Source organism: Brienomyrus brachyistius, chromosome 10 (genome assembly GCF_023856365.1).
Source record: "Brienomyrus brachyistius isolate T26 chromosome 10, BBRACH_0.4, whole genome shotgun sequence".
Classification (NCBI taxonomy): Eukaryota; Metazoa; Chordata; class Actinopteri; order Osteoglossiformes; family Mormyridae; genus Brienomyrus; species Brienomyrus brachyistius.
The window spans coordinates 14752564-14775274 of record NC_064542.1 but is presented as its reverse complement, the minus strand read 5'-3'; the positions used below and the strand labels follow the sequence as shown (position 1 = coordinate 14775274).

Sequence of the window (22711 nt, the reverse complement as noted above, 5' to 3'; positions counted from 1 at the left end):
TGGGCTTTTCACACAGCTGCAGTCAGACCATGTTACATCGTCTCGTAACTCTGTTACTAGCCGTCTGCTTTACAGTGATTTATTGGCGCTCTGGTCCGGGCCGCGAAAAGCCCCATATCAGCAGTTTGCCGGCAGCCCCGAAAGGTGCGACCCGCTGTGGTTGGTAGCTGTCTGAAGTGCTGAGTCTTCATTGCTCGGTGCTGTAATCAAAGTGTGGATTAATGCCAGTCAACTTCCTGCCAATATCGAGAGTTTATTCTGGTTTCATGCACGTTTTATATACCTTCTCGGACTGGGTATCTTGATGTGTTGCAAATTTATTTGTTTTTTTTCTTCTTCATTTGTAGCTTATAAAACCAATTGTAAATGTTAATTTAAATTGGTTTACGCTTGAATTGGTCTTTTTGCCGAAGGTTTTCATCTGTGTTTTGGATTAGTGTACGCTAAAAATCCCCGCTTATATTTAATATGTGTTAGTAAGTAATAATCCTACCATTATGTAGTATGTAACCATGGTATATAGTATACCGCTTTCGTTCATAGTATGTTTTTCCAGTAGGTTGTTTTATAGTATTTGTGAAGCCAGTCTAAACACCTGCAGTTCTCTAAAGTGATTTATCATTTTCTCTTTTAATCAAATATGTTGCCCCCTGCTATTCATCAACATGACCTAATTCACAAGAGCCGGGTGGGGGGGGGGGAACTAAGGGCAAAATAACATACTCCCAAAGCCAGGCTTTAACAAATTACCCACCAGAGAATCAAAGTAAACTTGTGTGTGCTTTTTAAAGTGATTCTATTAATGGAAAGTAGCTTGTTAGCAGTTGATTCTGCAGGATGAAAATCTGCATGGAGATAATTAATCATTGTTCATCCCAGGAAGATTTGGTATGTGGACAACGAGTGTTTAAAAAAAACGTTTACCTCGATGGACATTTTGCAAACGTTGTTTAGAGCAGTTTCTCCCTGTTATCTTCCCATAAAATGGTGAGTCGGTAGTTGTGGCACTGCATGCATGAAATTTTCATGGCACGCATCAGGAGTACATGAACGAAGCGGGAGGTTGGTCGATTCCAAGAAGGAGTACTATTGTGTGTCTGTCTCACTTCAAGGGGGCGAGGAAGGGGGGGAAACCGAGCTTGTAATTGTACAGGAAACAGCGGCATCGATAAAATCGTCTGAGGACTGCAGCATTGTCATGTTGTCATTCCTGTTTCAAAAAGAATCGCCAAGAAGATGCTTCTGGCCCAAATTAAAGCCAACTACTCTTCGGGCGAGGACAGCTCGTCAGACAACGAGGACTCTGAAAAGGAAGACAAGAAGAAAAGCAAGAAAACAGGCGAGGAGGAAGAGGGGGGAGATGAGGAAGGTCAGTGATCTCCGATGCCCCCTTGCGGGTGTCTCGTTTTAATCGGTGATGCTTTTATGCTGATCACAGGGGGAATTAAGGGGTAGCATCCAATAATGCAATTATAGGACTAATGAATTGAATCTTCATAAAATGTAATTGCAAGATAGATGTATTTTGTAAGTTATGTATTCTAGAATATTAATGAGATTATTTTGAAATGTATAGCACTAATGGTATTGTGGTGTAATTTGTTAGGATTTTACACTAGGGCTCCTCCTGACTTTTCAGCTGAAGAGACCTTAGACAAGATGTTTCACCTAAACTGCTCCATTGCATATTCCACCAATCTTACACTGGGGAGCTGCTGAATGCAGACATGCCCAACATGTTAAACGTGTGCATGCTTTTTGCCCCTTGGGCCAGCATGCCAGTCCGTAAACTGATCGCATTGTTGAATCCAGGAAGCATTCCCTAACTCCTCTGCTAAGTACTCTCTGCAGACAAAGGTGAAATGTCTCCCTACCTATGATTCTGCTAGGGTGCTTTCCACTGCACCGTACACTGAACTTTTGGTACGTTATTTTCAATACTTTCTTTATTCCATAGACTTCTGATCGAGCACCAGCGCCCAAAGCCCCAGGCTGAGGTTCTCCTTTGGTACTTCGGTACTTTGGGATTTGACTTGCAGGCACTTTCTCTCAATTTCTTATGCAAATGACCTGCCTCTGACACAAAAAAAGTTATGAACTCGGATAAAGTAAGAAAAAATGAGTAACACTAATGGATGTAGAGACAAATGAAGAGATCCAAGCTTTAATTACAATATGGTTAGAAGAAGAGACTACAGGATCAGGATAACAAGATAGCATAACAAGAAATAAAATAATATTTTGGATAATATAGGGCAGCACAGTATTGGAAATTTTTTTGATGTGATTTTGTTGTAATGAATATTGAGGCATTTATAAAAAAAAAAATTCAAGTTCAACATAAATTTTTTAGGAAACCATCTAAGAATGATTTACATGGCAGGGATGATAACGATTGCTAAAGCAGTGGAGGTAAACCTTTTAAGCTCCTTTTAGGCATCTTAGCCAGGGGCGATGTTCACCAAACCAAAGTCGGCCAGTGTAAAATCCACATGGACCGTTCAGATTCGGGAGGGATCCACATCCGATTTAATAATCCCCTCAATAATGCTGCCATTGCAATGTCCTTTACCTGTCAAGTCCGGCAGCTGGAAGGGGAGCGTAAAAGTGGACTGTCTGGCAGGGAGTTGGGAGAGGGCAAAACTGTGAGCCATCTCGGGGTCTCCGAGGACCGTGTTGGGAAACACTGTTGTAAGGAATCGTGTGATATAACCCATAAAGTACATGCTTAACCAGAACTGACTGGGTGAAAATAGCCAGATGTTGATTGGTCGCACAGCAGCTGAATATAAGTCTTTAAGGGATCAAAGAGCTGTAGAATTTGTACTGTTGGATGAATGTCATGATCACGGCCGTGTCGCACTGCTGCCTGGGGGAGTCCTAAGGCCCCTCCCTCGTTGGTGGCTGCCACTAAGACCCCCGCTTGTCCCTGCAGAGAACGAGGCGTCTGACTCGGGCTCCGACTCCGACGTGGACGTGAAGAAGACGCGCCACCGACACCGCCTCCTCCGCCACAAGCTGTCGCTGAGCGAGGGCGAGTCCGGGGACGAGAAGCCTGCCGGCAAGGCCAAGAAGGAGGGCAAGAGGAAAGCCCGACGGAAGGGTAGGCGAGGAGCGTCCTCTGTGGCTCCCAGCGGGCACCGCACCCTCGTGCTCCTTCACGGGACCACCTGCCATAAATATCCCACATTAGTAGCATCGGTGGCACCTTCCAGCTGATTTACGGGTCCTTCCGATTCACTCCGGCAGTGAGCAGCGATGACGCTGCCGATTCTGACTTCGAGGAGTCTGACGGGTCGGCCCAGAGCGGGGCGACGGGCATGAGCGAGGAAGTCAGCGAATCTGATGAGGGTAATCGACGAAAGACGAGGTGAAAACTCCCCCCTCCCCCCCCCCCCCCCCCCCCGCCACCAGCTCTACCACCCCGCAGGCCAGCTCCTCCCAGCACCCCTCATTTCTCCTCTGCCAGCAGTTCTGTCAACGTCATGCCCACAGCTGTGCTAAATTACCAGCTGTGGGTTTACTGTAAATTCATGAATAATCTCTTACCGCAAGTGAACTTTTTCTGCCCCAGTCAGCTTTCCAGAAACTGCCGAGTTCACAAGCTGCTCTTGTGACATTTCCGCCACAAGGTGGCTGCATTTCACAGATTTGGAAACCGAATTAGGGCCCAGCCTCGCCACTCTTCACACTCAGCCTTATGGCAGAGAGGGATTTAAGTTCCGGCTGTTGAGTTTTTCATTACTCAAAATCACCCCCCCCCCCCCCCCCCCCCCTTTCAGATCGTCAAAAAAGGCGGGAGAGGAAAGCCAGCGGAGCTACCACCAGAAGAAGAAACGACGCCGCATCAAGGTGCAGGACGACTCTTCCAGTAACGAGAAGGTAGTGCAGGGTATTCTGGGAAAGGGGGTGGGGTTTAGGTGGCAGCAGGGCCACATCCTGTTGATGATGCGCCGCATTCCCCCTCCTCCCAGAGCGGCTCCGGTGAGGAGGATGAGGACAAGGAAGACGAGGGCGGCGATGATGATGATGATGACGACGAGTCGAAGACCACGCCCAAGGGCCGAAAGAAGATCCGTAAGATCCTTAAGGACGACAAGCTGAGGTCAGAGACCCAGAACGCTCTGAAAGAAGAAGAGGAGAGGAGGAAACGCATCGCGGAAAGGGAGCAGCTGAGGGAGAAGCTGCGAGAGGTGTGTGGGGCAAACACTGCTCATGTAGGACCACAGGTCCTGGAAGATACCTAAAGAGCCATCAAATGCCCTTCGGGCATGAAATGAAGGTGAACCCAGCCCCATGGTGCTGTCTCACTGAGCCACTGTGTCCTCCATGCAGGTCATCGTGGTGGAGGAGGCCTCCCAGGTGCCCTGCCCCATCACCACCAAGCTGGTGCTGGATGAGGATGAGGAGACCAAGGAGCCAATCGTCCAGGTGCACAGGAATCTGGTGACCAAGCTGAAGCCCCACCAGGTTGACGGTGAGTGGCCAACGTTTAAATGTAAAATCAGCTCCCAGGCACGTCGGGTGGATTCATGCGGATTAAAGTTCTTTGATGTTGATCACGGGAGCCTGTTCTGTTCCCTTCCGTGTCGTCGTCACCACAGGAGTGCAGTTCATGTGGGACTGCTGCTGCGAGTCTGTGAAGAAGGCGAAGAAGGCGCTCGGCTCGGGGTGCATCCTGGCCCACTGCATGGGTCTGGGGAAAACTCTGCAGGTGAGGGAGCTCGCCTACTGAAGTGCAGTTTCACTCAACTGCCACTAGAGTGCAGCTGCACTTTAGGTCACAGAAACGGCATCGTCTGTATCTGTCAGTGGCATACTGTGTTAGTAATTAGTAGGGGCATTAGTCATGTGATACGTGGAGTCCCTTATGGCATATTGTTGCTCTTGCCCACCAGGTGGTGACCTTCCTGCATACCATGCTGCTGTGTGAGAGGCTGAACTACAGCACCTCCCTGGTGGTGTGCCCGCTCAACACTGTCCTCAACTGGTTAAACGAGTTTGAGAAGTGGCAAGAGGGCATGAAAGACGAGGAGAGCCTGGAGGTCCGTGGGGCAGCCGCCGTTATGTTACTCTGTATTTTTCCTGATGTAGCAGTGCTGTATACAAAACGAACAATCACACAAACACACTTTTGGTTTAATTCAGGAGTAATGTCATCCGTTACCTTGGCCTGGATTATATGCGGGGTTTGGGGTATGCGCTGGGGGCTAATTGTGTGCAAGACTGGAGTACACCCTGGATGGGATGTGACTTCATCGCAGGGCACAAGCAGTCACAAAGAACACGGGTGATTTTGAGACCCCAGTTATCCAAACTGTATACCTTTGAAGAAAACTGAGTACCTGCTGGAAACCCACACAACAGAGGGAGGTCATGCAGATTGAAACCCCCAATGCAGGAGCTCTGAGACGGCAGTTCTGTACGATGAGTCACTCTGTTGTCACACCTGATGTTATGTTTAAGTATAATGAGCCTAGTCAAGTTCCTTAGATCCCTAATAGATTGTAATTTAGGGGATAAAAGCACAAGGTTTGTATTCTGCACTTAAGGAGCAATAATAACAGTGTAATTTAATGTCTGTGGGTTAATATAAAATCACTAAAGGCTTCTGGCTTCCGGTGTGATTTTGAAGTGACTAAGAGACACACCTGACATCACAGCTACATTAGGATATGCTTTAACAGGGCTGGGGAAATAGTAAAAAGATAATTACAGGCTCGGAGAGAAACCCCCTTCTACACCTCAACTTCCTCTTTTAAAATGTCATCCATCCACCTTCCATATTCGCTAATCCGGTACAGGGTTGCCTGGAGACACCCTCGTGCAGGTCCCCCATGATGAAATCTGCTGTGCAATTTTGTAAATTGCTGCCCCCCCCCAGTCTGTCTGGGTATCCACACCCCTACTGCGCCGCTGTTTATGGTAACTTTGAGTCGTTTGCTGCTAGTGTCACTCACGTAATTTTATCTAGTGATGTCATTGGCTTCTGTCCAGGGTTTACCCTGTCTACCGTGTGAATTGTGGGACATCTGTTAGGAGGATGCTAATCTGGTTAGCACTGGTTAGCGTGCATCCTGAAGCATGTGCTCATGGCCCTCTGCATGCCAGGTGACTGAGCTGGCCACGGTGAAGAGGCCGCAGGAGCGCGCATATGCCCTGCAGCGCTGGCAGGAGGAGGGCGGAGTCATGATCATTGGCTACGAGATGTACCGCAACCTGACGCAGGGGAGGAACATCAAGAGCAAGAAGCTCAAGGAGATCTTCCATAAGACGCTGGTAGACCCAGGTACCGTGCGGGAAAGCCAGTGGTGTGGGAGCATCTCATCCAGACCGGTCCCCGTTCAATCCTGTGCATTCCTGTCCTCCCCTTGCTCCTTGTCCCAGGCCCGGACTTTGTGATCTGCGACGAGGGGCACATCCTGAAGAATGAATCCTCCGCCATATCCAAAGCCATGAACTCCATCAAGACGCGACGGAGAGTGGTTCTGACGGGAACCCCTCTACAGAACAACCTCATCGAGTGTGAGTACAAGAGAGAATCCGGAGGCATGGAGCTTGAGTGGGAATCAGTACTTGGCCACACGGCCGATATCCTTCTATACCTATACGCTATACATGTAGCATGCTTTTCCATCCCACCAAGTACGGTACTTTTTTGGTACTTCTGGTCGAGTACCAGTAACAAAAGTTCCAGTACCGAAAGTGCCAAACCAGCTGGGGTACCTCTTTGGTATTTCGATACTTTATCGAAGTGCCAAAGATCCATTACCTGGCGCAGTGGAAAAACGCCCATACACTGGGATGTTTACTGCTCCGGTAGCCCACCCAGTAGGACATTGCGTTAATAACACAGAGGCTGTGGGTTTGAATCCCAGGGAGTACCCACAAACTGTGACCGTTCCTCTTTTGTAAGTTGTTTGGGGAAAAAAAAGCATCATATATGAAAATATTATATTCACACCTGTCTTCATAAGCACTTGTCTAGTGTCCAGTAGATAGGGGACAGCATGGTAGAGTGTGCAGTCAGGGTCCCCCACTCACTTGGTTCAAACCCACACGTGCGCTTTCAGCACATGGAGCTGCCTTGTAGATGCATGCTTATGGTAGTGCCGGTATGGTGAGGCTCGCGAGTGGTGCTCTGAAGGGACGGCTCTCCCCAGACCACTGCATGGTGAACTTCATCAAGGAGAACCTCCTGGGCTCGGTCAAGGAGTTCCGCAACAGATTCGTCAATCCCATCCAGAACGGCCAGTGCGCTGACTCCACGCCGGTGGACGTCCGCGTCATGAAGAAGCGTGCCCACATCTTGTACGAGATGCTGGCAGGGTGCGTGCAGGTGAGGTCCACCCCTCCTATTAACCATACGACCTTACAAATCTTCCTCCAAAAGTGAACCTATTCTATGGTCAGGCGAACATAAGCACGGGCTGGGAAACATTGGTCTGCAGTGTATTTCATTGTTTCATAAACCATAGTTTTTAAAACCCTAAGCTCTGGGGATTTTAGCGAGCTCATGTCTCAGAGTGAGGGCCCTCCTCCTCCCTGGCAAACGGGAGTATGACTTTGGGTTTCGATGGCACTGTTAAGTTCAACGGGATGTGATTGCTGCTGCCCCCCAATGGGCATGTCTGTGTGTGCTGCAAATACGAGGCACCTCATCTATCCTGTTATTACACTCTGTTGGTGCTTCCCTAGTCTGGCACTCTGCCAGTCGTTCTGTCAAGCTATGGGAAAAATATATCTGTTCAAAGGTGTCATCTGAGACTGGGGAATAACGGTATTTGGGGGAAACCAAAAACAACAGCTGGGTCTCCTGGCTAGAGGGTAAATAATTTTTAATGGTGCTTTTGTTATCTGGAATTGAGGTACACAACCATGTAATAAAAATTATGAATAATTATATATTAGTCACACACAAGATTTCCTACATATATTACATATGATATATTATATGCTGTGTGTGTGTGTGTGTGTGTGTGTGTGTGTGTGTGTGTGTGTGTGTGTGTGTGTGTGTATTATAAGCAAGCAGACTTCCCTAACTGTTCACAATTCCGTACCTTGCACTGACCTCCTCTTGTTCCCTGTTTACCACTCCCTGTCTCTCCCTGCCCCCACGGCCTCATTCCCCCCTCCCCTCAGAGGCGAGACTACACGGCCCTGACCAAGTTCCTCCCGCCGAAGCACGAGTACGTGCTGGCAGTGCGCGTGACGCCCATCCAGTGCAAGCTGTACCGCTATTACTTGGAACACTTCACAGGTAGCGGCCTCGCGGCCCAAGTCCAGTGACCAGTGGCCTGCCGTCCGTTTCTCTGTCCGCTCACGTTTGATGCGAAGGCTGTCACTGACGGTTGCCTTCCTTACATAGTTTCCGTTTGATTCCCCCCCCCCCCCCCAATTACGTGTCATACACGCTGTCGTCTTCCAGGCTCGCTGGCACCAAAAACCTCCAACCGAAGTTAAACCGGGTTCTGATTTTAACACAGGGGTCTGGGGAAATATGGGTGGAATTTGGGTCGGTTGAGAGGTTTCCCTGCGTGCAGTGGGCTGCAGTTTAGAGTTGAATTTGGAATCTTAGAACATGTTCAGGGTTCATTTGCGTTATGGGTGAAGGCGATGCTGCATTTATCCTGATGTTTAGCCTCTGTTACAACTTTATTTGTTTTCAAGCGTCTTTGTGGGTATAGTGATGTTATGGTTTAGTCATGCGTCTGTGTGATGGTTTTTCTGTGCTTATTCTCCTTGTGAGTTTTCCTGTGGTAGGTGGTTAGTCATGGGTTTAATTATGTTAAGGGTCTAGTTGTGTTTTGAGTTTAGTAATAGAGTGGGTTTAATTGCTTTGTGAGTTATGAGTCTGTTGTGTTACTGCTGTTTGTGTGCTGCACGCCTCCGTTACCCTGTGTTGCCGAGCGGTGAGGTCTCCGGTGGGGAGTGTGGTGTGGGAGGCAGCTGGCAAGGCAAGGGGGCATCATTCACACAGGTTCCCACATCCCTTTATAACAATGCGCCCTGGGAGAGGCCCCCCCCCACTCATTAGTCTGTTTCACGTTGAGCCTCCTGCAAGCCCTGACCGTGTTGTGACTGTGAACGAGCCCCGTGAGCCACAGCTGCCCCCCCCCCCCCCCCCCCCCATCTTCCTGGGGACCACCGGGCTGGCACAGCGACCCCCCCCCCCCCTGCCGTTTTAAATATTTCACCGTGGTGAGGAGGAGGAACGTTGGGGTCGGGTCAAGGAACAGATCACTCTGGACTGATTTTTAATGGATATTCTTCCTTACAAATTGCTCTTTTATTTTAGCCCCAAGTCTGACAAAAACAAGTGTAGCTTCCAAATAAAAGTTGCCCAGCCTTTAATTAGCCCGAGTCTGATGGGGACAGGTACTTAGTGGCCGCTCTCCTGTAGCGGTAAATGCTAGTTAGACACAGACAAAGGCCTTTGTCTGAAATGCCGCCCATCTTCTGCCGCTAAGTTATGTGACTTTAATATATCGCCACCGCCCCCCCCACCCCAGCATGTTCAGTGTTTGGTGCCAGTTGCACCTGCCCCTGTGGAGGCCACAGCTGCGGGGCTTGTTTTAGTCTCGCGGCTCAGTGTGGCGATGCCGCGTGACGCCCCCACCTCTCACCCCCAATCTCTGCACAGGTGTCGGCTCCACGCTGGAGGGGGGCCGGGGGCGGGCCGGGACCAAGCTCTTCCAGGATTTCCAGATACTCAGCAGAATCTGGACCCATCCCTGGTGTCTTCAGCTGGACTACATCAGCAAAGAAAACAAGGTGAGGAAAGCGAGCCGGGGGGGGGGGGCACGGAAAAGGCGGGCATGCTGCCTTCCTCATCTGCCCCATCTGGGGGGGGGGGTTATTCGGCAGTTTCCCCAAACTCATCAGTTTCTGTGGAAAGGTGAATAGAGAGGCAAGGCCAACGATACAGGGGCGGCATGGTGGTGCAGTGGTTAGCACTGTTGCCTCACACCTCTGGGACCCGGGTTCGAGTCTCCGCCTGGGTTACATGTGTGTGGAGTTTGCATGTTCTCCCCATGTCGTCGTGGGGTTTCCTCCGGGTACTCCGGTTTCCCCCGACAGTCCAAAGACATGCCGAGGCTAATTGGAGTTACTAAATTGCCCATAGGTGTGTATGTGTGAGTGAATGGTGTGAGTGTGCCCTGCGATGGGCTGGCCCCCCATCCTGGGTTGTTCCTTGCCTTGTGCTCATTGCTTCCGGGATAGGCTCCGGACCCCCCGCGACCCAGTAGGATAAGCGGTTTGGAAAATGGATGGATGGATGGATGGGTGGATGGATGGATGGATGGATGGATGGATGGATGGGTGGGTCAGCGATACAACATGAGGGGGTCTGAAGGCAAGACCAGGTGGGATGGTGGGTGTCGATCTGTGGCACTCGCACGCGCTGGTCGGCTGCCAGTCGTTTCCACTGCGATTTCCGGCTCCGTCTATGATGACGGAAGCTTGCATTGGGTCCAGTCTGTGCCCGCCCCTCTCCGCATAGTGTAACCCGACCGTGAGAATTTGCACAAGTGTTCTGGATTATGTTTTAGGGCTTCTCTTCAAATTATACGCTGTGATATTATTTTGCAGCTTGTCAGCAAAGGTGACCGTGTGAGCCAGCTCCCCCGAGCTGAAAGGCCACCTGTAGCTGTTATTATGGGATTTTTCCCTGTCTCGACAGTCTGTGGACAGCCCCCCTCCACTCCCCTGTGTGGAGACTTTTGGTTCACACATGAAGTGCGAGATTGTAGATGTTCATTATTATAATTTTTTCGTGTTTTGGGCAGTCCAGGTTTTATACGCCATAATCGGAGTCAGTGATCTTGTTAAGGACTGAGGTCCCTAGTGTTTTTATTTATATTTATATTTTATATTTATTTAAGAGTCATATAACCAACTGGGGGGACAGCAGCTTTCTAACACAATCCTTTAGCTTCTCTCGGGGGTCTTTAAATTCCGCTGATGTCGGATGGGTTGGTCGTTTCGTGTCCGAGTCCGCACCTGTAACGGATTCTGCTCTCTCACCACAGGGCTACTTTGACGAGGACAGCATGGAGGAGTTCATCGCGTCAGAAACAGACGAGTCGTCCATGAGCCTCACCTCAGAAGATGAGAAGACGAAAAAGTATGTGCAGCTCCATGGGCATGCCAGACCTCCAGGGGGCGCCCCGTCTCATACAGAGCTAGATTTTTTTTTTGAGTGATGGGGGACAGTAACTCAAATGTACTTACCTCTTAAGTCAGACATAGGTATCACTTTGAAATTTTTATGCTGTGACTGAACCCGTTCCTCAAACGGCCCCAGGATAGCTCCTTCGCATGCGGAGCTGCAATAGTGTTTATTGGGCAGAGGGGACTCGTCCAAACCAGGCCCCAGAGTCATTAATGTTTAGTGTTTACCGTGTTCTGGCCAGGATGCAGGCAAGGAGAAGTGTGCCGTTCATAGACTGAACAGGCCCCCCCCCCCCCCCTCCACTAACCACCCTTCTCTCCCCCCGCCCCCAATCCATGACTGTACGCAGGAAGAAGCGAGGGAAGGGAAAGAAGGCCAGCATGGACGAATCGGACAGCGACGACCTGGAAGTGATCAAAGAGTGGAACACTAGCTCCCGAGGCGGCAACCCTGAGGGGCGGAACCGGGCGGAGCCTGTGGAAGATGGTAGTCCTTCTACCTCGCCCCCCATAGGGGGATCATTCACCCCTCCCCCCCCTCAATTATTGTGTGCATTTGTAAACCGTAACTGTCAGCTGTGACTCTGTTGGTCAACAGAATTATTAATTACTGGGGATGCAATTTAATACTGATTACAGTTGGCTAGAGTGCAGGCCGTGAAGCGAAGGAGACCACGGCCGTCTTTGTGAAGCCCATCCGACCCTTTTTCTTGGTCTCCCAACAGTGAAAGCGACCTCTAGCTCAGGCCCCGGTAGTCCCTCTCCTGACTGGCACAAAGATTTTGTGACGGAAGCTGACGCCGAGATTTTGGAACATTCCGGAAAGATAATGCTTCTTTTTGAAATTCTCCGGATGGCGGAGGAGCTTAACGACAAAGTGTAAGTCTCGTTATGCGAAGAACGTGCTGGAGGTTCTGCCATCTGTAGTCATGTGACCCCTTTGTCTGATGGTGATTCCTCCCTGTCGCACTTCTAGCCTGGTGTTCAGCCAGTCCCTCATTTCGTTAGACCTGATTGAAGACTTCTTGGAGCTGGCCTGCAGGGCAAAGGAAGAGGAGAAGCCCTCTCTGTATAAAGGTGGGCTGCAGTGGGAGAGGGTAGGGTGCTCTGGGCTGGGATCTGCGGGACTTCTGTACACCCTGTTACAGCCTCGCTTTGTGGCGTTAAAGCCTTCTGGAATAGCTTTAGTCCTCACATTCTGAACCATCCCATCCTGACTCCGTTTCCAAGGTGATGTTGATGATTGAGTACTGATGGATATTCCTCTGCTGGTTCCGTTTGTTTGTATTTTTATTTATTCATTCATTAAGTCCTGCCAAGACCCGGTAGTGAGCTCTGGGCTTACTCCCTCATCACTGTTATAGAATGAGGACCAGCTGTAAAGCCCATCTCTTGTAGTTGTGACGGGTGACCTGCAGAGCGGTGCTCTTACACGCCAGCCCCAATCCATGTGGCCTTAATTCAGATCTTGTGCGTCTGCACGGCCACTCCACTAGCCGGCTTTATCTTGCCCCATATCTGAGGTCCGACTCCTGCTGGTTCCGATTGCTGTCCTGGGCCTCCTGGGTCTACTTAATGGATACATATGTGGAGATACCATGGACCTCCAGGCAAATAGCATATCTGGCATCACCCAACACATGTGTGTCCACATGTCTGCGGACTCCAAGGCGACAGAACTGACACTTGACTTTACAGAGGAGCTGAGATGCATACACATGTGGGAACACACACATACAAACACTCACACTCAGTTGTGCAGCCTCCAGCCATAAGGTCATGTTCCTAATTAAACTGCTGCAGCTGTTTTTACTTTCATTTTGAAAATGATTAGACCTTGACTCCCCCCCCCCCCTTTTTTTTTAATTCGGCTAAAAATGTTTGCTTAAGGGTTTGCAATTTATAACGAAAAGATCACAGCCCTGTAATTGGAAACACGTTCAAATGCCGGTCGTGAACACCAGAAGAAGGAGCGGCCATATTAAAGCCTGAGCCCCCCCCCACCCATGTGCCCCCCCCATAAATACCTGAACACAATTTTTCACTTGGGTCTCTGAGTGTCCTGCTGCCCCAGGCACAAATCCACAGGCCTCCCTTTCTCATCTGTTTGTCATGCTGCATCGATTTGTGAACATCTCCTGCTTTGATGCTGCCCTGTGCGGAACCCCTACCAGCTGCAAATGACGGGCTTTTTAAAAATATATTTCTTTTTTTTCTCCCTTCCCCCACCTCACTCTCGCAGGAGATGGGAAGTGGTTCCGAAACATCGACTACTACCGCCTGGACGGGTCCACTAACGCTACGACCAGGAAAAAGTGGGCCGAAGACTTCAATGACACCAGCAACACGCGGTAAAACTGCCCGTTTGTGATGCCATTGAGTTGCACCCCCCACCTAGAAAGTCCGGTGATGGCCGCCTCCTGCATGTGACTGGAAAGCGTTTTCTGTGTTAGAAGGCTCCAGGTGACAGAAAGCTCTCCTTTTGCAGATTTGTGGTCGTACCTAAAGTTGTCTGTCTGGTCCTGGCTAAGCTACACAGGGTTGCAGCTGATCAACTACATATCCTCATTTGGTCACTTATGTCTGCCAGATGTTACATCTCGGAACAGACATTTATTAGAAGAACGTTATTCCTTGGAATAACTGTTGCGTTTTTTTTTTTTTCCTGCGCCCCCAGGGGTCGTTTATTTCTCATCTCCACGAGAGCTGGGTCTCTCGGAATCAACCTAGTAGCTGCTAACAGGGTCATTATTTTTGACGCCTCGTGGAACCCCTCCTACGACGTTCAGAGTATCTTCAGGGTGTACCGGTTCGGCCAGCTGAAGCCCGTGTTCGTGTACCGGTTCTTGGCGCAGGTAAATACCGACTCGGTCTCCCACAATCCCTTTGGTGTGTGGCTCATTCACACGAGCGCATAAAACAAGACACAGACTGTCATGAAAGCAGATATGAGGGGCAGTTCTTGCACGATTCTGAGAATTAAATTTATCTGGGGGGGGAGGGGGGGACATGTAGTTGACAGTATTTTCCGGGAACTGACCCTCCGCCACACCGATCGGCTGATGGCCGTTTCTCCACAGGGAACCATGGAGGAGAAGATCTACGACCGGCAGGTGACCAAACAGTCGCTGTCCTTCCGAGTGGTGGACCGGCAGCAGATCGAGCGCCACTTTACCATGAACGAGCTCACCGAACTCTACACATTCGAGCCCGACCAGTTGGACGAGCCCAACTCGGAGAAAAAGAGCAAGCGGGCCACGCCCATGCTGCCTAAGGTGAGGCCTGAGCTCATAGCGTGGTGATTTATGCGCCAGAAATTGTTGTTAACTGTTCCGTCGAGTTTACCAGTGGTGTTGCATGACAAGGAGGGTTGTAACGTTGGCCTGAGTTGACGTCCAGCCCACGCTCCACCGCACCCCCCCCTCCCCCGGCCTAAGCCAAATCCGGGGGTTGATCTCTACTCATCTCCGGCCGGTCCTCGCACTAAGGGTTTGCACACCCACATCCGGAGATGTGCAGCTGTTTTCGTGAGTGGCATAGCCTCGTTTATTTTCGGTGGGTGCAGGTGCGCCAGTGCTGAGGAGAGGTCCTGGGGTTTTACGAGCTGACAGTGGTGTTCAGCAGTATGTTGGGGGGGTGGGGTGGGTCTGTGTTTCTTGCTTTTAACGGTTCTTACCTCAGATATATAATCATTTGTTTTTTCCACAGGATGTCACTCTAGGTGACCTTTCAGGAATTCTGCTGCGAGATTCTTATCTGGCTTCATTTGGTGTGACCTCATGAACATCATGAGCTTCACGCCTCTTTTTTTTGCTGTTTTTGTTCTCTATACAACCCATGTTCTTTGCTGCACTAGGTGGAGGTTCTACCTGTGGAGCTTTTAGCTTTGAGCGATTGCCCTTTGACCCCGACTTGACTTTCTTGTTTACGATCATGGCATCAACTCAGACTCCAAGCAGCTAACCCTTCCTGCAGATATAGTGGGCCCTCTCAAGCCATTACCGACCCCCGACCAATGTGATCATAAAAATAGTTCCCATTTGGGTATCTTTTCCTTAGCCTGGTAACCCTTAAAACATATGGACCCAGAAGGAAGCCCCAACTCATTTGTGCAGTGGGTCAATTGTGGATGATGGTGTCAAACCCTCCAGGGCCTAGTAAACATCGGTATGGTGTTTGTGTGTTGAGCTAGAGCAGGGAATAAGGCAGAAATTAAGCAAGCTGATGGCCTCTGGAGCCTACAGTCACCCCCTCTGAGATCATAAACAGTAAGCGAGCATGTGTTAAATCACGGGACTGACCAGACAAAACTGATTGCTATTTCCAGGACATTCCTTCTTGACTGGAAGAGCTCATAATGTCACATATGCATTAATATCTTTGTTTCAAGATTGGAGTTCTTCTTCTAGATACTGTTGTTTGTCATACAGATAGAATTTGTCTACCAAAGTGGACTTGATGATGGGGACAAATAACCTTATGTGTACTTTAATTGTTGAATTAGTAACATTCTCTAATACCTTTTGAAAAGCATGGCTTCCAGGAAGGAGTGAGGTCATTAATATTTGTCAAAAATGAGCATTTCCTGGTTGGAACTATGAAAGATAATAGTAATCGAAGATCTACCAAAGATATCATGGTGACATTTCATGCCCCAAACTCTCTTGTTCACCTGATGTCTGGGTAGCATGAGTAGCTGTTGCGATTTACCGCAGGCGCTGATCAGGTAGGTCTTAAAAGAACATGGCATGAGAGCCCTAGATTTGGCGTCCAGCAGTGCCCAGGCTCTCAGGCGGAGCGTCCTGCCTGCAGGGTCGTCTGCTCCGCAGCTGCTGCCGGGGGAACAGCTGCGCGACTCTGTTTTGACTTCATTTATGTGAGCGATTCCGGGACGTCAAATACCACCGGGGTAGTCGTTAGACATACCTCTGAAGTCGCGAGCGGATAATCACAAGTCACGGCCTTTACTTTGAACACTGCGGAGCGGCTGATTATGGACGTTTCGGTCCGCGAGATGTACTCATCGTTTTTTTTTAATACATGGTCCCACCATAGAGCTGTACCCGAATGTCTTATAAATGCAAGGCAGCCCTAACTTGCAAAGGGCACCCGCTCGTTTGAAGTTGCTCTCCAGTAGCGTGGCCAAAAAAGTCTGCATTTTTCTGTAATGGATAAATTCAGAAGACATGGCTAAGAATCTGGTATGGAGTTACTCATAGCCACCCATGTTGCACGCATGTGTCTGCCTGTATTTGTGGACACATTTGAGGGTCTGGGTGATGTTCTCCTATGTCCTGAGGGGCAGGTGTGAGGTTAGTAACTGCCTTCCCATCAGAAACTTCTGAGTCATCGATTTAATAGTAAATAAGTTGGTTGATATAGGGAACACATCAGGAAATATTATTTATTTTATTTTTTTTGAAGGATGGTGTTCAGATATCCTGATTAGTTAATGTTTACAGTTGACAAGAGGTCAGAAGGCAATTCCTTGGGTTAAACATTTCTGGGTGGGAAGAATGAAGGTTTTCCTTCGAAGTGTGCCGGCCAATGTCTGCACGTAATGGGATCATGCCGTCATGGGGAGGCTGTCTCTTCCTCAGAGAGCCATTTCACTGTACAAGACAATCCAGGAGTTGCAGCCCAGTCATATCCACCCCCAGTGCTTGAGGTTGTCTTTGGGACTGGCTACATCTCCCCCGTCTTTAACCCAAACATGGCCTGCCATCATTTAAAAGGCAAAAAAAGCCAGTATCTTACCCTCATTTGAGCAGGTCAAAACAGGTATCTAATTTATCACCCCTCCCGACCTCAAACCCCAACAAAAAATGTCTTTATAATCTTCAGAGGAACTAATTGGAGACAAAGGAAATCTGTTGTTCTGTAATGACAAAGAGGAACACCGGAGGGCGGCATGAGATCCGCCCACACCGCAGTCCAATTCTGCCTGGGGGGCTTTGAGTAGCCATTGTCGGGTGGGGGGTGGTTGAGCTGTGCTGCAGGTCTGGTCCTGCTGATGATTCAGAACCGCTGCCCGGATAGAATGGAGGGTGGGATAATGCTGAAGCTATCCCAGCAGGTTGCAGATGGGAAAAGGGGTCATTTGCTACCGTTATCCTGCCCCCCGGGGCTCATCCTGTGCAGCGGGGCAGGCCTCCGTGTTTTTAATTAGGTACAGGAATTCGCTTCTAATGAGCCAGCTCAGATGTTGGGTTTGGTCCGCACTTCATCCTGAAAACAGCCTGGTTCCTTAAGTGCAGGGCTATAACGGCGCTGAGGAAGATCTACCACCTTCCTCTAGTCCTTTGTGGCAGGGAGCATGGTTGCAGGCTCCGGGAATACAGTGAGGCCCTTTCGGACTCTGTGGTGCTCCAAATTTGCCGGCTGCCATCAGAGGCTGGGAGACGCACTATTGGGCATTCAGCCCAGTCGGAAGTGCTGGACCTACAGCGGTGTTTACACCAAGCTGCATGCCACTCGCCTGTAGCTGGGAGCTCGGCATTGACAGACAGAGGTTTGGTATTACAAATATCACAGCCCCCTCCCATGCTTCTCACACTGGGCTGTTCCCCTAGGGCTTCGCGGCAGCTAACAGACCTGCATCCTTTTCTAATGATGTAATACTTCAGCATTTTCTACTCTGAATCATTGACTAAAGATGAAAATCTGAAATGACGTCCCTGTTAGAAGTGAGGTCGTACTGCTTAGAAGGGTCAGTTTTTAATGTTTAGCGCCCTAGCATGCTTGGGGAATAGCAAAAATTGTCATTACAACCTATAGCCATTAAAAATATCTTTCCATAAAATGATCAGGTTGTATAGATGTATGCAAAAGTACAACCCTGCTGCCTGACAAGTGCTTCCCCTGCCCTGAGCAGTGCCCCCTGGCACGGCACCTTCTGCCTCTGGCCAGCTTTTTTTGGCATAGCGGAACGGGGCAGTAGAGCTCGTGCCCGCAATCAGGTCAGCATTAAGCACGACCTTACAGAGGCTCTGATAAATGTGATGATTAGCATCATTTGTGGGAGGACTGTTTGTTCGCTCACCTCTGGTTTTTAATGCACTTCAGGCACCTGTCAATTTCCCTTTCTGCTTTTGTGTTAATTTTACTCTTCCCTCCCCCCACCCAAGCGCTTTCCAGCCAGCTGCCCTAGTGCTTCATATGCTGCACCAGCAGTACCATTCAAGATAAAGGCAAGAGAAATCGATTACCTTGGATAGACTAAGTTATTTACCATTACACAACATGTGCAAGGCCCAGGAAAGGGACAGGGTGTGTGTAGGCTGGCCTCCATGCCGTGTGAGGTGCTGCAGCCCAGTGCTGCACCGTCCTGTGGCTGCCGTTCACCTGGGACCCGATGCAGGCACGCATTTTCATGCCCCTGGAGATCCCTAACTGTGGTGTCTGTTTTCTGCTTCCAGCCAGGAGGCTTGCTTACTGCGGTCTGGTCGTTTACATTTCTCCCGTTGGGAATCCACCCGGCGGTTTTTGCGGAGGGGGGAGGGGGACGTCTCCTTACCCGGCAGGTTAGCAGGCAGCCCACATGGGGGGAGAAGCAGCTCCTTATTAGTTCAGACATAAGAGGCGCATGTGTTCCGAGCAGCTCAGAGAGAGACCGGACCACCCTGGAAGCTCAGCCCAGAAATTAATTAGGAGTCTCTCTGCACCCATTGCCCCCCCCTCCCACAAACCCAGGACTGCCATACTGCCATCTGACCCCGAGACTCCGTGACCCATTTATGGCCCTGGAATTGGACACGGTTCCGATAAGGCTTAACTTGGGGTTCGCTGGAAATGAGAGCACAGAGAGGGCCTGTGTTTGTGGGAGATGTAAGCAAGTGGTTTAATCATCAGATTGCCCGACCCCCCCCCCCCCCCTCCAGGAGCTCACATTCTAACAAGCATCCATGGCGTATCTTCTCTGTGCATGCATAGCCCCGTCTCCACACCTCTCCCACCACGCGTGGGAAAGTCTGTCACCCCTCTGTCCACTCTGTAAATCTTGTAGTAATATGGCCCTATGCCTGAGATAGAGGCGAGCCCCCTCTGCGTCTGAACTGGGCCAGGCGCACGTCTGCTCTGCCATTTTCTGACTCTCTCTCAGGGGGTGGGCCACTGCCATCGTGATTGAGCTCGTTGCTGCCACATGTTTTTGTTTTCCGGCCATCAGAGCCACTTAGCGGCGAGGCCTTGTGAGCTCGGGGTCCGTCGTTCTGCAGTGCATTACACCTCCCCGGCGTCATCTGGAAAGCATGCCTCTGTTATTGTTACCTGTCTCGGTCACGTTATCTTTCGTTTTGTTTCGTTCCACCCAAAAATAGAGCCTGATCCTTACTGTTCATAACTCTCCTCCCAGCCATGGATCTGGTTTCGCCCTGTTGGGTCGTCTGTTTATTTTCTGTTTATTCAAGCCTGATGCAAAGCTAGCTCGCAATCAATCCTTAATTTTCTAGCAAGTCTTTTTTCTTCTTCTTTCATTTTCTTCTTTTTACTCCGACTTTGACTTTTATGATTAATTTTGTTTGCAGAGGTGAAATCATTGTCACTCTTCAGTGGAAGTAGGCGGAGTTGGGGGAGAGTAGGAGGAGCTTGACATCAAACAGGCGCAGGATGCAGGGGAACAACGTGCAACGGTTTCCAGAGCGTGGAGTCCATTTAACGTAAAGGCGAGACAAAGAAAAGCAAACACGTAGGGCGTAGCGTAATTTAAACCACGTTTACATGAACTTGCTTGGCCGAGAATCTTTTTTTTTTTTTTTTTTATACTCAGGTATTGTTTTCAATAACAGTGTTGCCATGGAAACCCAGAATCACATGAAAACCCTCTGAATCCTTTCAAAACGTGTCCGCTATGGGGCGCTCGCTCCAGCAGCTGCATGACGTGGGTGCTAACCAGCTGCCCAAATATTTAATCAGATTAATGGTATTAATCTTAATATTTGATTTCATTCAAGCAGACATGGAGCCAGGAGTTTCAGTTTTCCAGGGTCATTGACTAGTGCTAACGAAACTTCATGAATCACTGCAAACTGGCACCCCATCTTCTCTGCTGTGGTTAAGGTCTAAGGGTTTTAGCTTTGATCGTGGGGCCTTAAACCTGTCCCCCCCCCACTTCTCTCACAGGACCCCATCCTGGCCGAGCTGTTGCACAGCTTCAAGGAGCAGATTGTGGGCTACCATGAGCACGACTCGCTGCTGGACCACAAGGAGGAGGAGGCCCTGAGTGAGGAGGACCGCAAGGCCGCCTGGGCCGAGTACGAGGCTGAGAAGAAGGTTTGTGTAGCCCTGTACCATCCTGTGGACGTAGCGTTAGGCTAGCAGGAACTGTATCTTAAGCCTCATTTCATGGTTTCATTTAGAGTGGCTCAGGATCAAAATGGGTGGATAGAGGTGGCGCTGTTGAGCCGGTCTATGGCTACGTTTACACTGCCATGCTGAAGTGACTCAACTCGGATTTTTTTACCTTAATGTGACATAGATCTGATCTTTTCACTGCTGTGTGAACACGCAAATCTGATCTTTTCAAATCGGATTTGTGTCACTTCCATATGTGATACTAAATTGGATACATATCCAATTCGCGGCCATGTGACCTGAATGTGAACGCTCGGATCGGAATTCATGTGGCTTTTTGCTTATACGCATGCGCTGACATCATCAGCCTGCGCCGGCAGGCTTGTACCCACACATCTCTTGGTGCAGCAGTTCCAGCAGTAACTGCGAAAACAGAAAAAGCTAGCCGCCTGGCTTTTTTCTCCTATTCGACCTGCTCATGTACAGCTGATTCACTGTTTGTCGTCCTCCAGAGCAAAGTGCGATACATACGTGAGCTACAAACGCCTCCATTTTCAATGCCATGAGTCGTCCCACAGATGTGACGTTTTTTGTTGTTGGTGACGCAGTTGACCCGTGTAAAAACATATCAATGTGTGCATGCGTGACGTTTCGGAGGACCGATGCGTTCACATTACAGTCAGATACAGGTCACTTGTAGTTATGAATGTGAACCATCAAGATGGACAAATCCGATCTGAGCAAAAAATCGGAATTGAACGATGTGGCTGGCAGTGTGAACGTAGCCTAAGGCAAATAGTACTTTTCAAACAAAAATGCCGCCAAACAAGCAAATATACATAAGTACAGCTAAACTTAGCTTCCAGGAAATGCCATGGTATACCTGTAAGCCAAGGTTTCCCAATCTGATCCATATTTTTGCTCCCTCTGAGCTCCTTGCCAGACAGTCCATGTTTTTCCTCTACCGGGAGCTCAGAGGTAGCAAAAGTGTGGACCGGCTGTGGGTCTCTGAGGACTTGATTGGGAAACACTGGTGTTAGCAGTATTGGAGCAGGAGCTATAGAACAACTTCCAAGAAAGCAAGCATGATGTGCCTGGGATCACATGGCCAATGGAAACAATCTTCAGTTCCTCATTACCATGGATGTGAGATGTGGCATGAAAAAAGGTGCTTAAAATGCCTTTAAATTAGTCCGTTAGCCAGCTGGACTCCAGGCATTTTCAAGCTGGTCTAACCCAGACCCCCTAAGATACAAGTAGATGCGAGATACTGAAAAATATGTTGGTCTGTAGGGTAGAGTGTCCAGATAATCCGTATCATGGAGGACACCATGGGGTACTTCGTGTTTTACAAACTACTTTTAAAATTAAAAGGCTCCTGTACTTGGCTAATTAGTTCAGTTCTTCTTGTACTTTTACTGGATTGTCTCTTTGATTGAAAGACTCCAGCTGTTTCACATTAATGTTAGTGACACATGCATGATTATAGTAGACTGACCAATCAGCACACAGAAAGAACTCGGTGATCCAGGTGCTTTTAATTGAAATGGTTTACAAATTCCGTCCTAGATCAAAGTGTCTTCCATGACATGGACTGTCTTGTTACCCTAGTGTCGGAGTGGATGATCTTTCCTACAAATCATATTACAGTCTTTATAACACAATCTGAGTTGTGATTCAGATTCTTCCAAATTTGAAATGTACTATAAAGAATATCCAGACTCACAGAAGCTTAACGACTTACCTGTTAGCACCATTTAAAATACAATATTGCATTAAAGACACTATTTTCAAAATGGTCATTAAATCCTGAATTAAAGTTTATTTTGAATATTGACCAATGTTGCATCCTGGCCCATATGTCAGGATGTGTACAGTCGCAAAAATGGCATGAAATACGGAAAAAAACTCTACAAGTCCAGAGATTGAAGTGCTTTGTGAGATCCGTAAAAGAATATCTTTTTTTTTTTTTTTTTTTTACATCTATGGAATCAAGGGGCCTTAAATTAGGGCCTGATTTAAGTCATTTTGCAGTTTGAGATGTTCATATTGAATCAATCAATAGCCCGTTAATATTACTGACGATATCGTCAGGCTATACGAATAAATTTAGAATGATATCATGATTTGAATTGTATAGTCGGACAGGATGTTGTCAGCATAATGATGAAATATAGTAATCCTTTCTCATTCTCAAGGGCAGGGGCAGAAGCTCCCCACCAGAGTGAAAATTCACTAATACTTC

The 22711-nt window shown here is 48.8% G+C and overlaps 1 protein-coding gene across 1 annotated transcript in view; it reads left to right on the top strand.

The window, feature by feature from the left end:
* atrx (ATRX chromatin remodeler) overlaps positions 1-22711 on the top strand; it is a 39789-nt gene that overhangs the window by 11490 nt on the left and 5588 nt on the right. Inside the window, exons 11-31 of the mRNA XM_049027326.1 lie at positions 1224-1369; positions 2936-3103; positions 3250-3370; positions 3783-3882; positions 3975-4193; positions 4336-4477; positions 4605-4714; positions 4899-5045; positions 6112-6289; positions 6388-6525; positions 7164-7339; positions 8143-8260; positions 9644-9774; positions 11034-11128; positions 11526-11662; positions 11901-12054; positions 12152-12252; positions 13418-13526; positions 13853-14030; positions 14256-14450; positions 20296-20445. Coding sequence (XP_048883283.1) covers positions 1224-1369; positions 2936-3103; positions 3250-3370; positions 3783-3882; positions 3975-4193; positions 4336-4477; positions 4605-4714; positions 4899-5045; positions 6112-6289; positions 6388-6525; positions 7164-7339; positions 8143-8260; positions 9644-9774; positions 11034-11128; positions 11526-11662; positions 11901-12054; positions 12152-12252; positions 13418-13526; positions 13853-14030; positions 14256-14450; positions 20296-20445 — 3013 coding nt within the window. The remainder of the gene's footprint in view (positions 1-1223; positions 1370-2935; positions 3104-3249; positions 3371-3782; positions 3883-3974; positions 4194-4335; positions 4478-4604; positions 4715-4898; positions 5046-6111; positions 6290-6387; positions 6526-7163; positions 7340-8142; positions 8261-9643; positions 9775-11033; positions 11129-11525; positions 11663-11900; positions 12055-12151; positions 12253-13417; positions 13527-13852; positions 14031-14255; positions 14451-20295; positions 20446-22711) is intronic.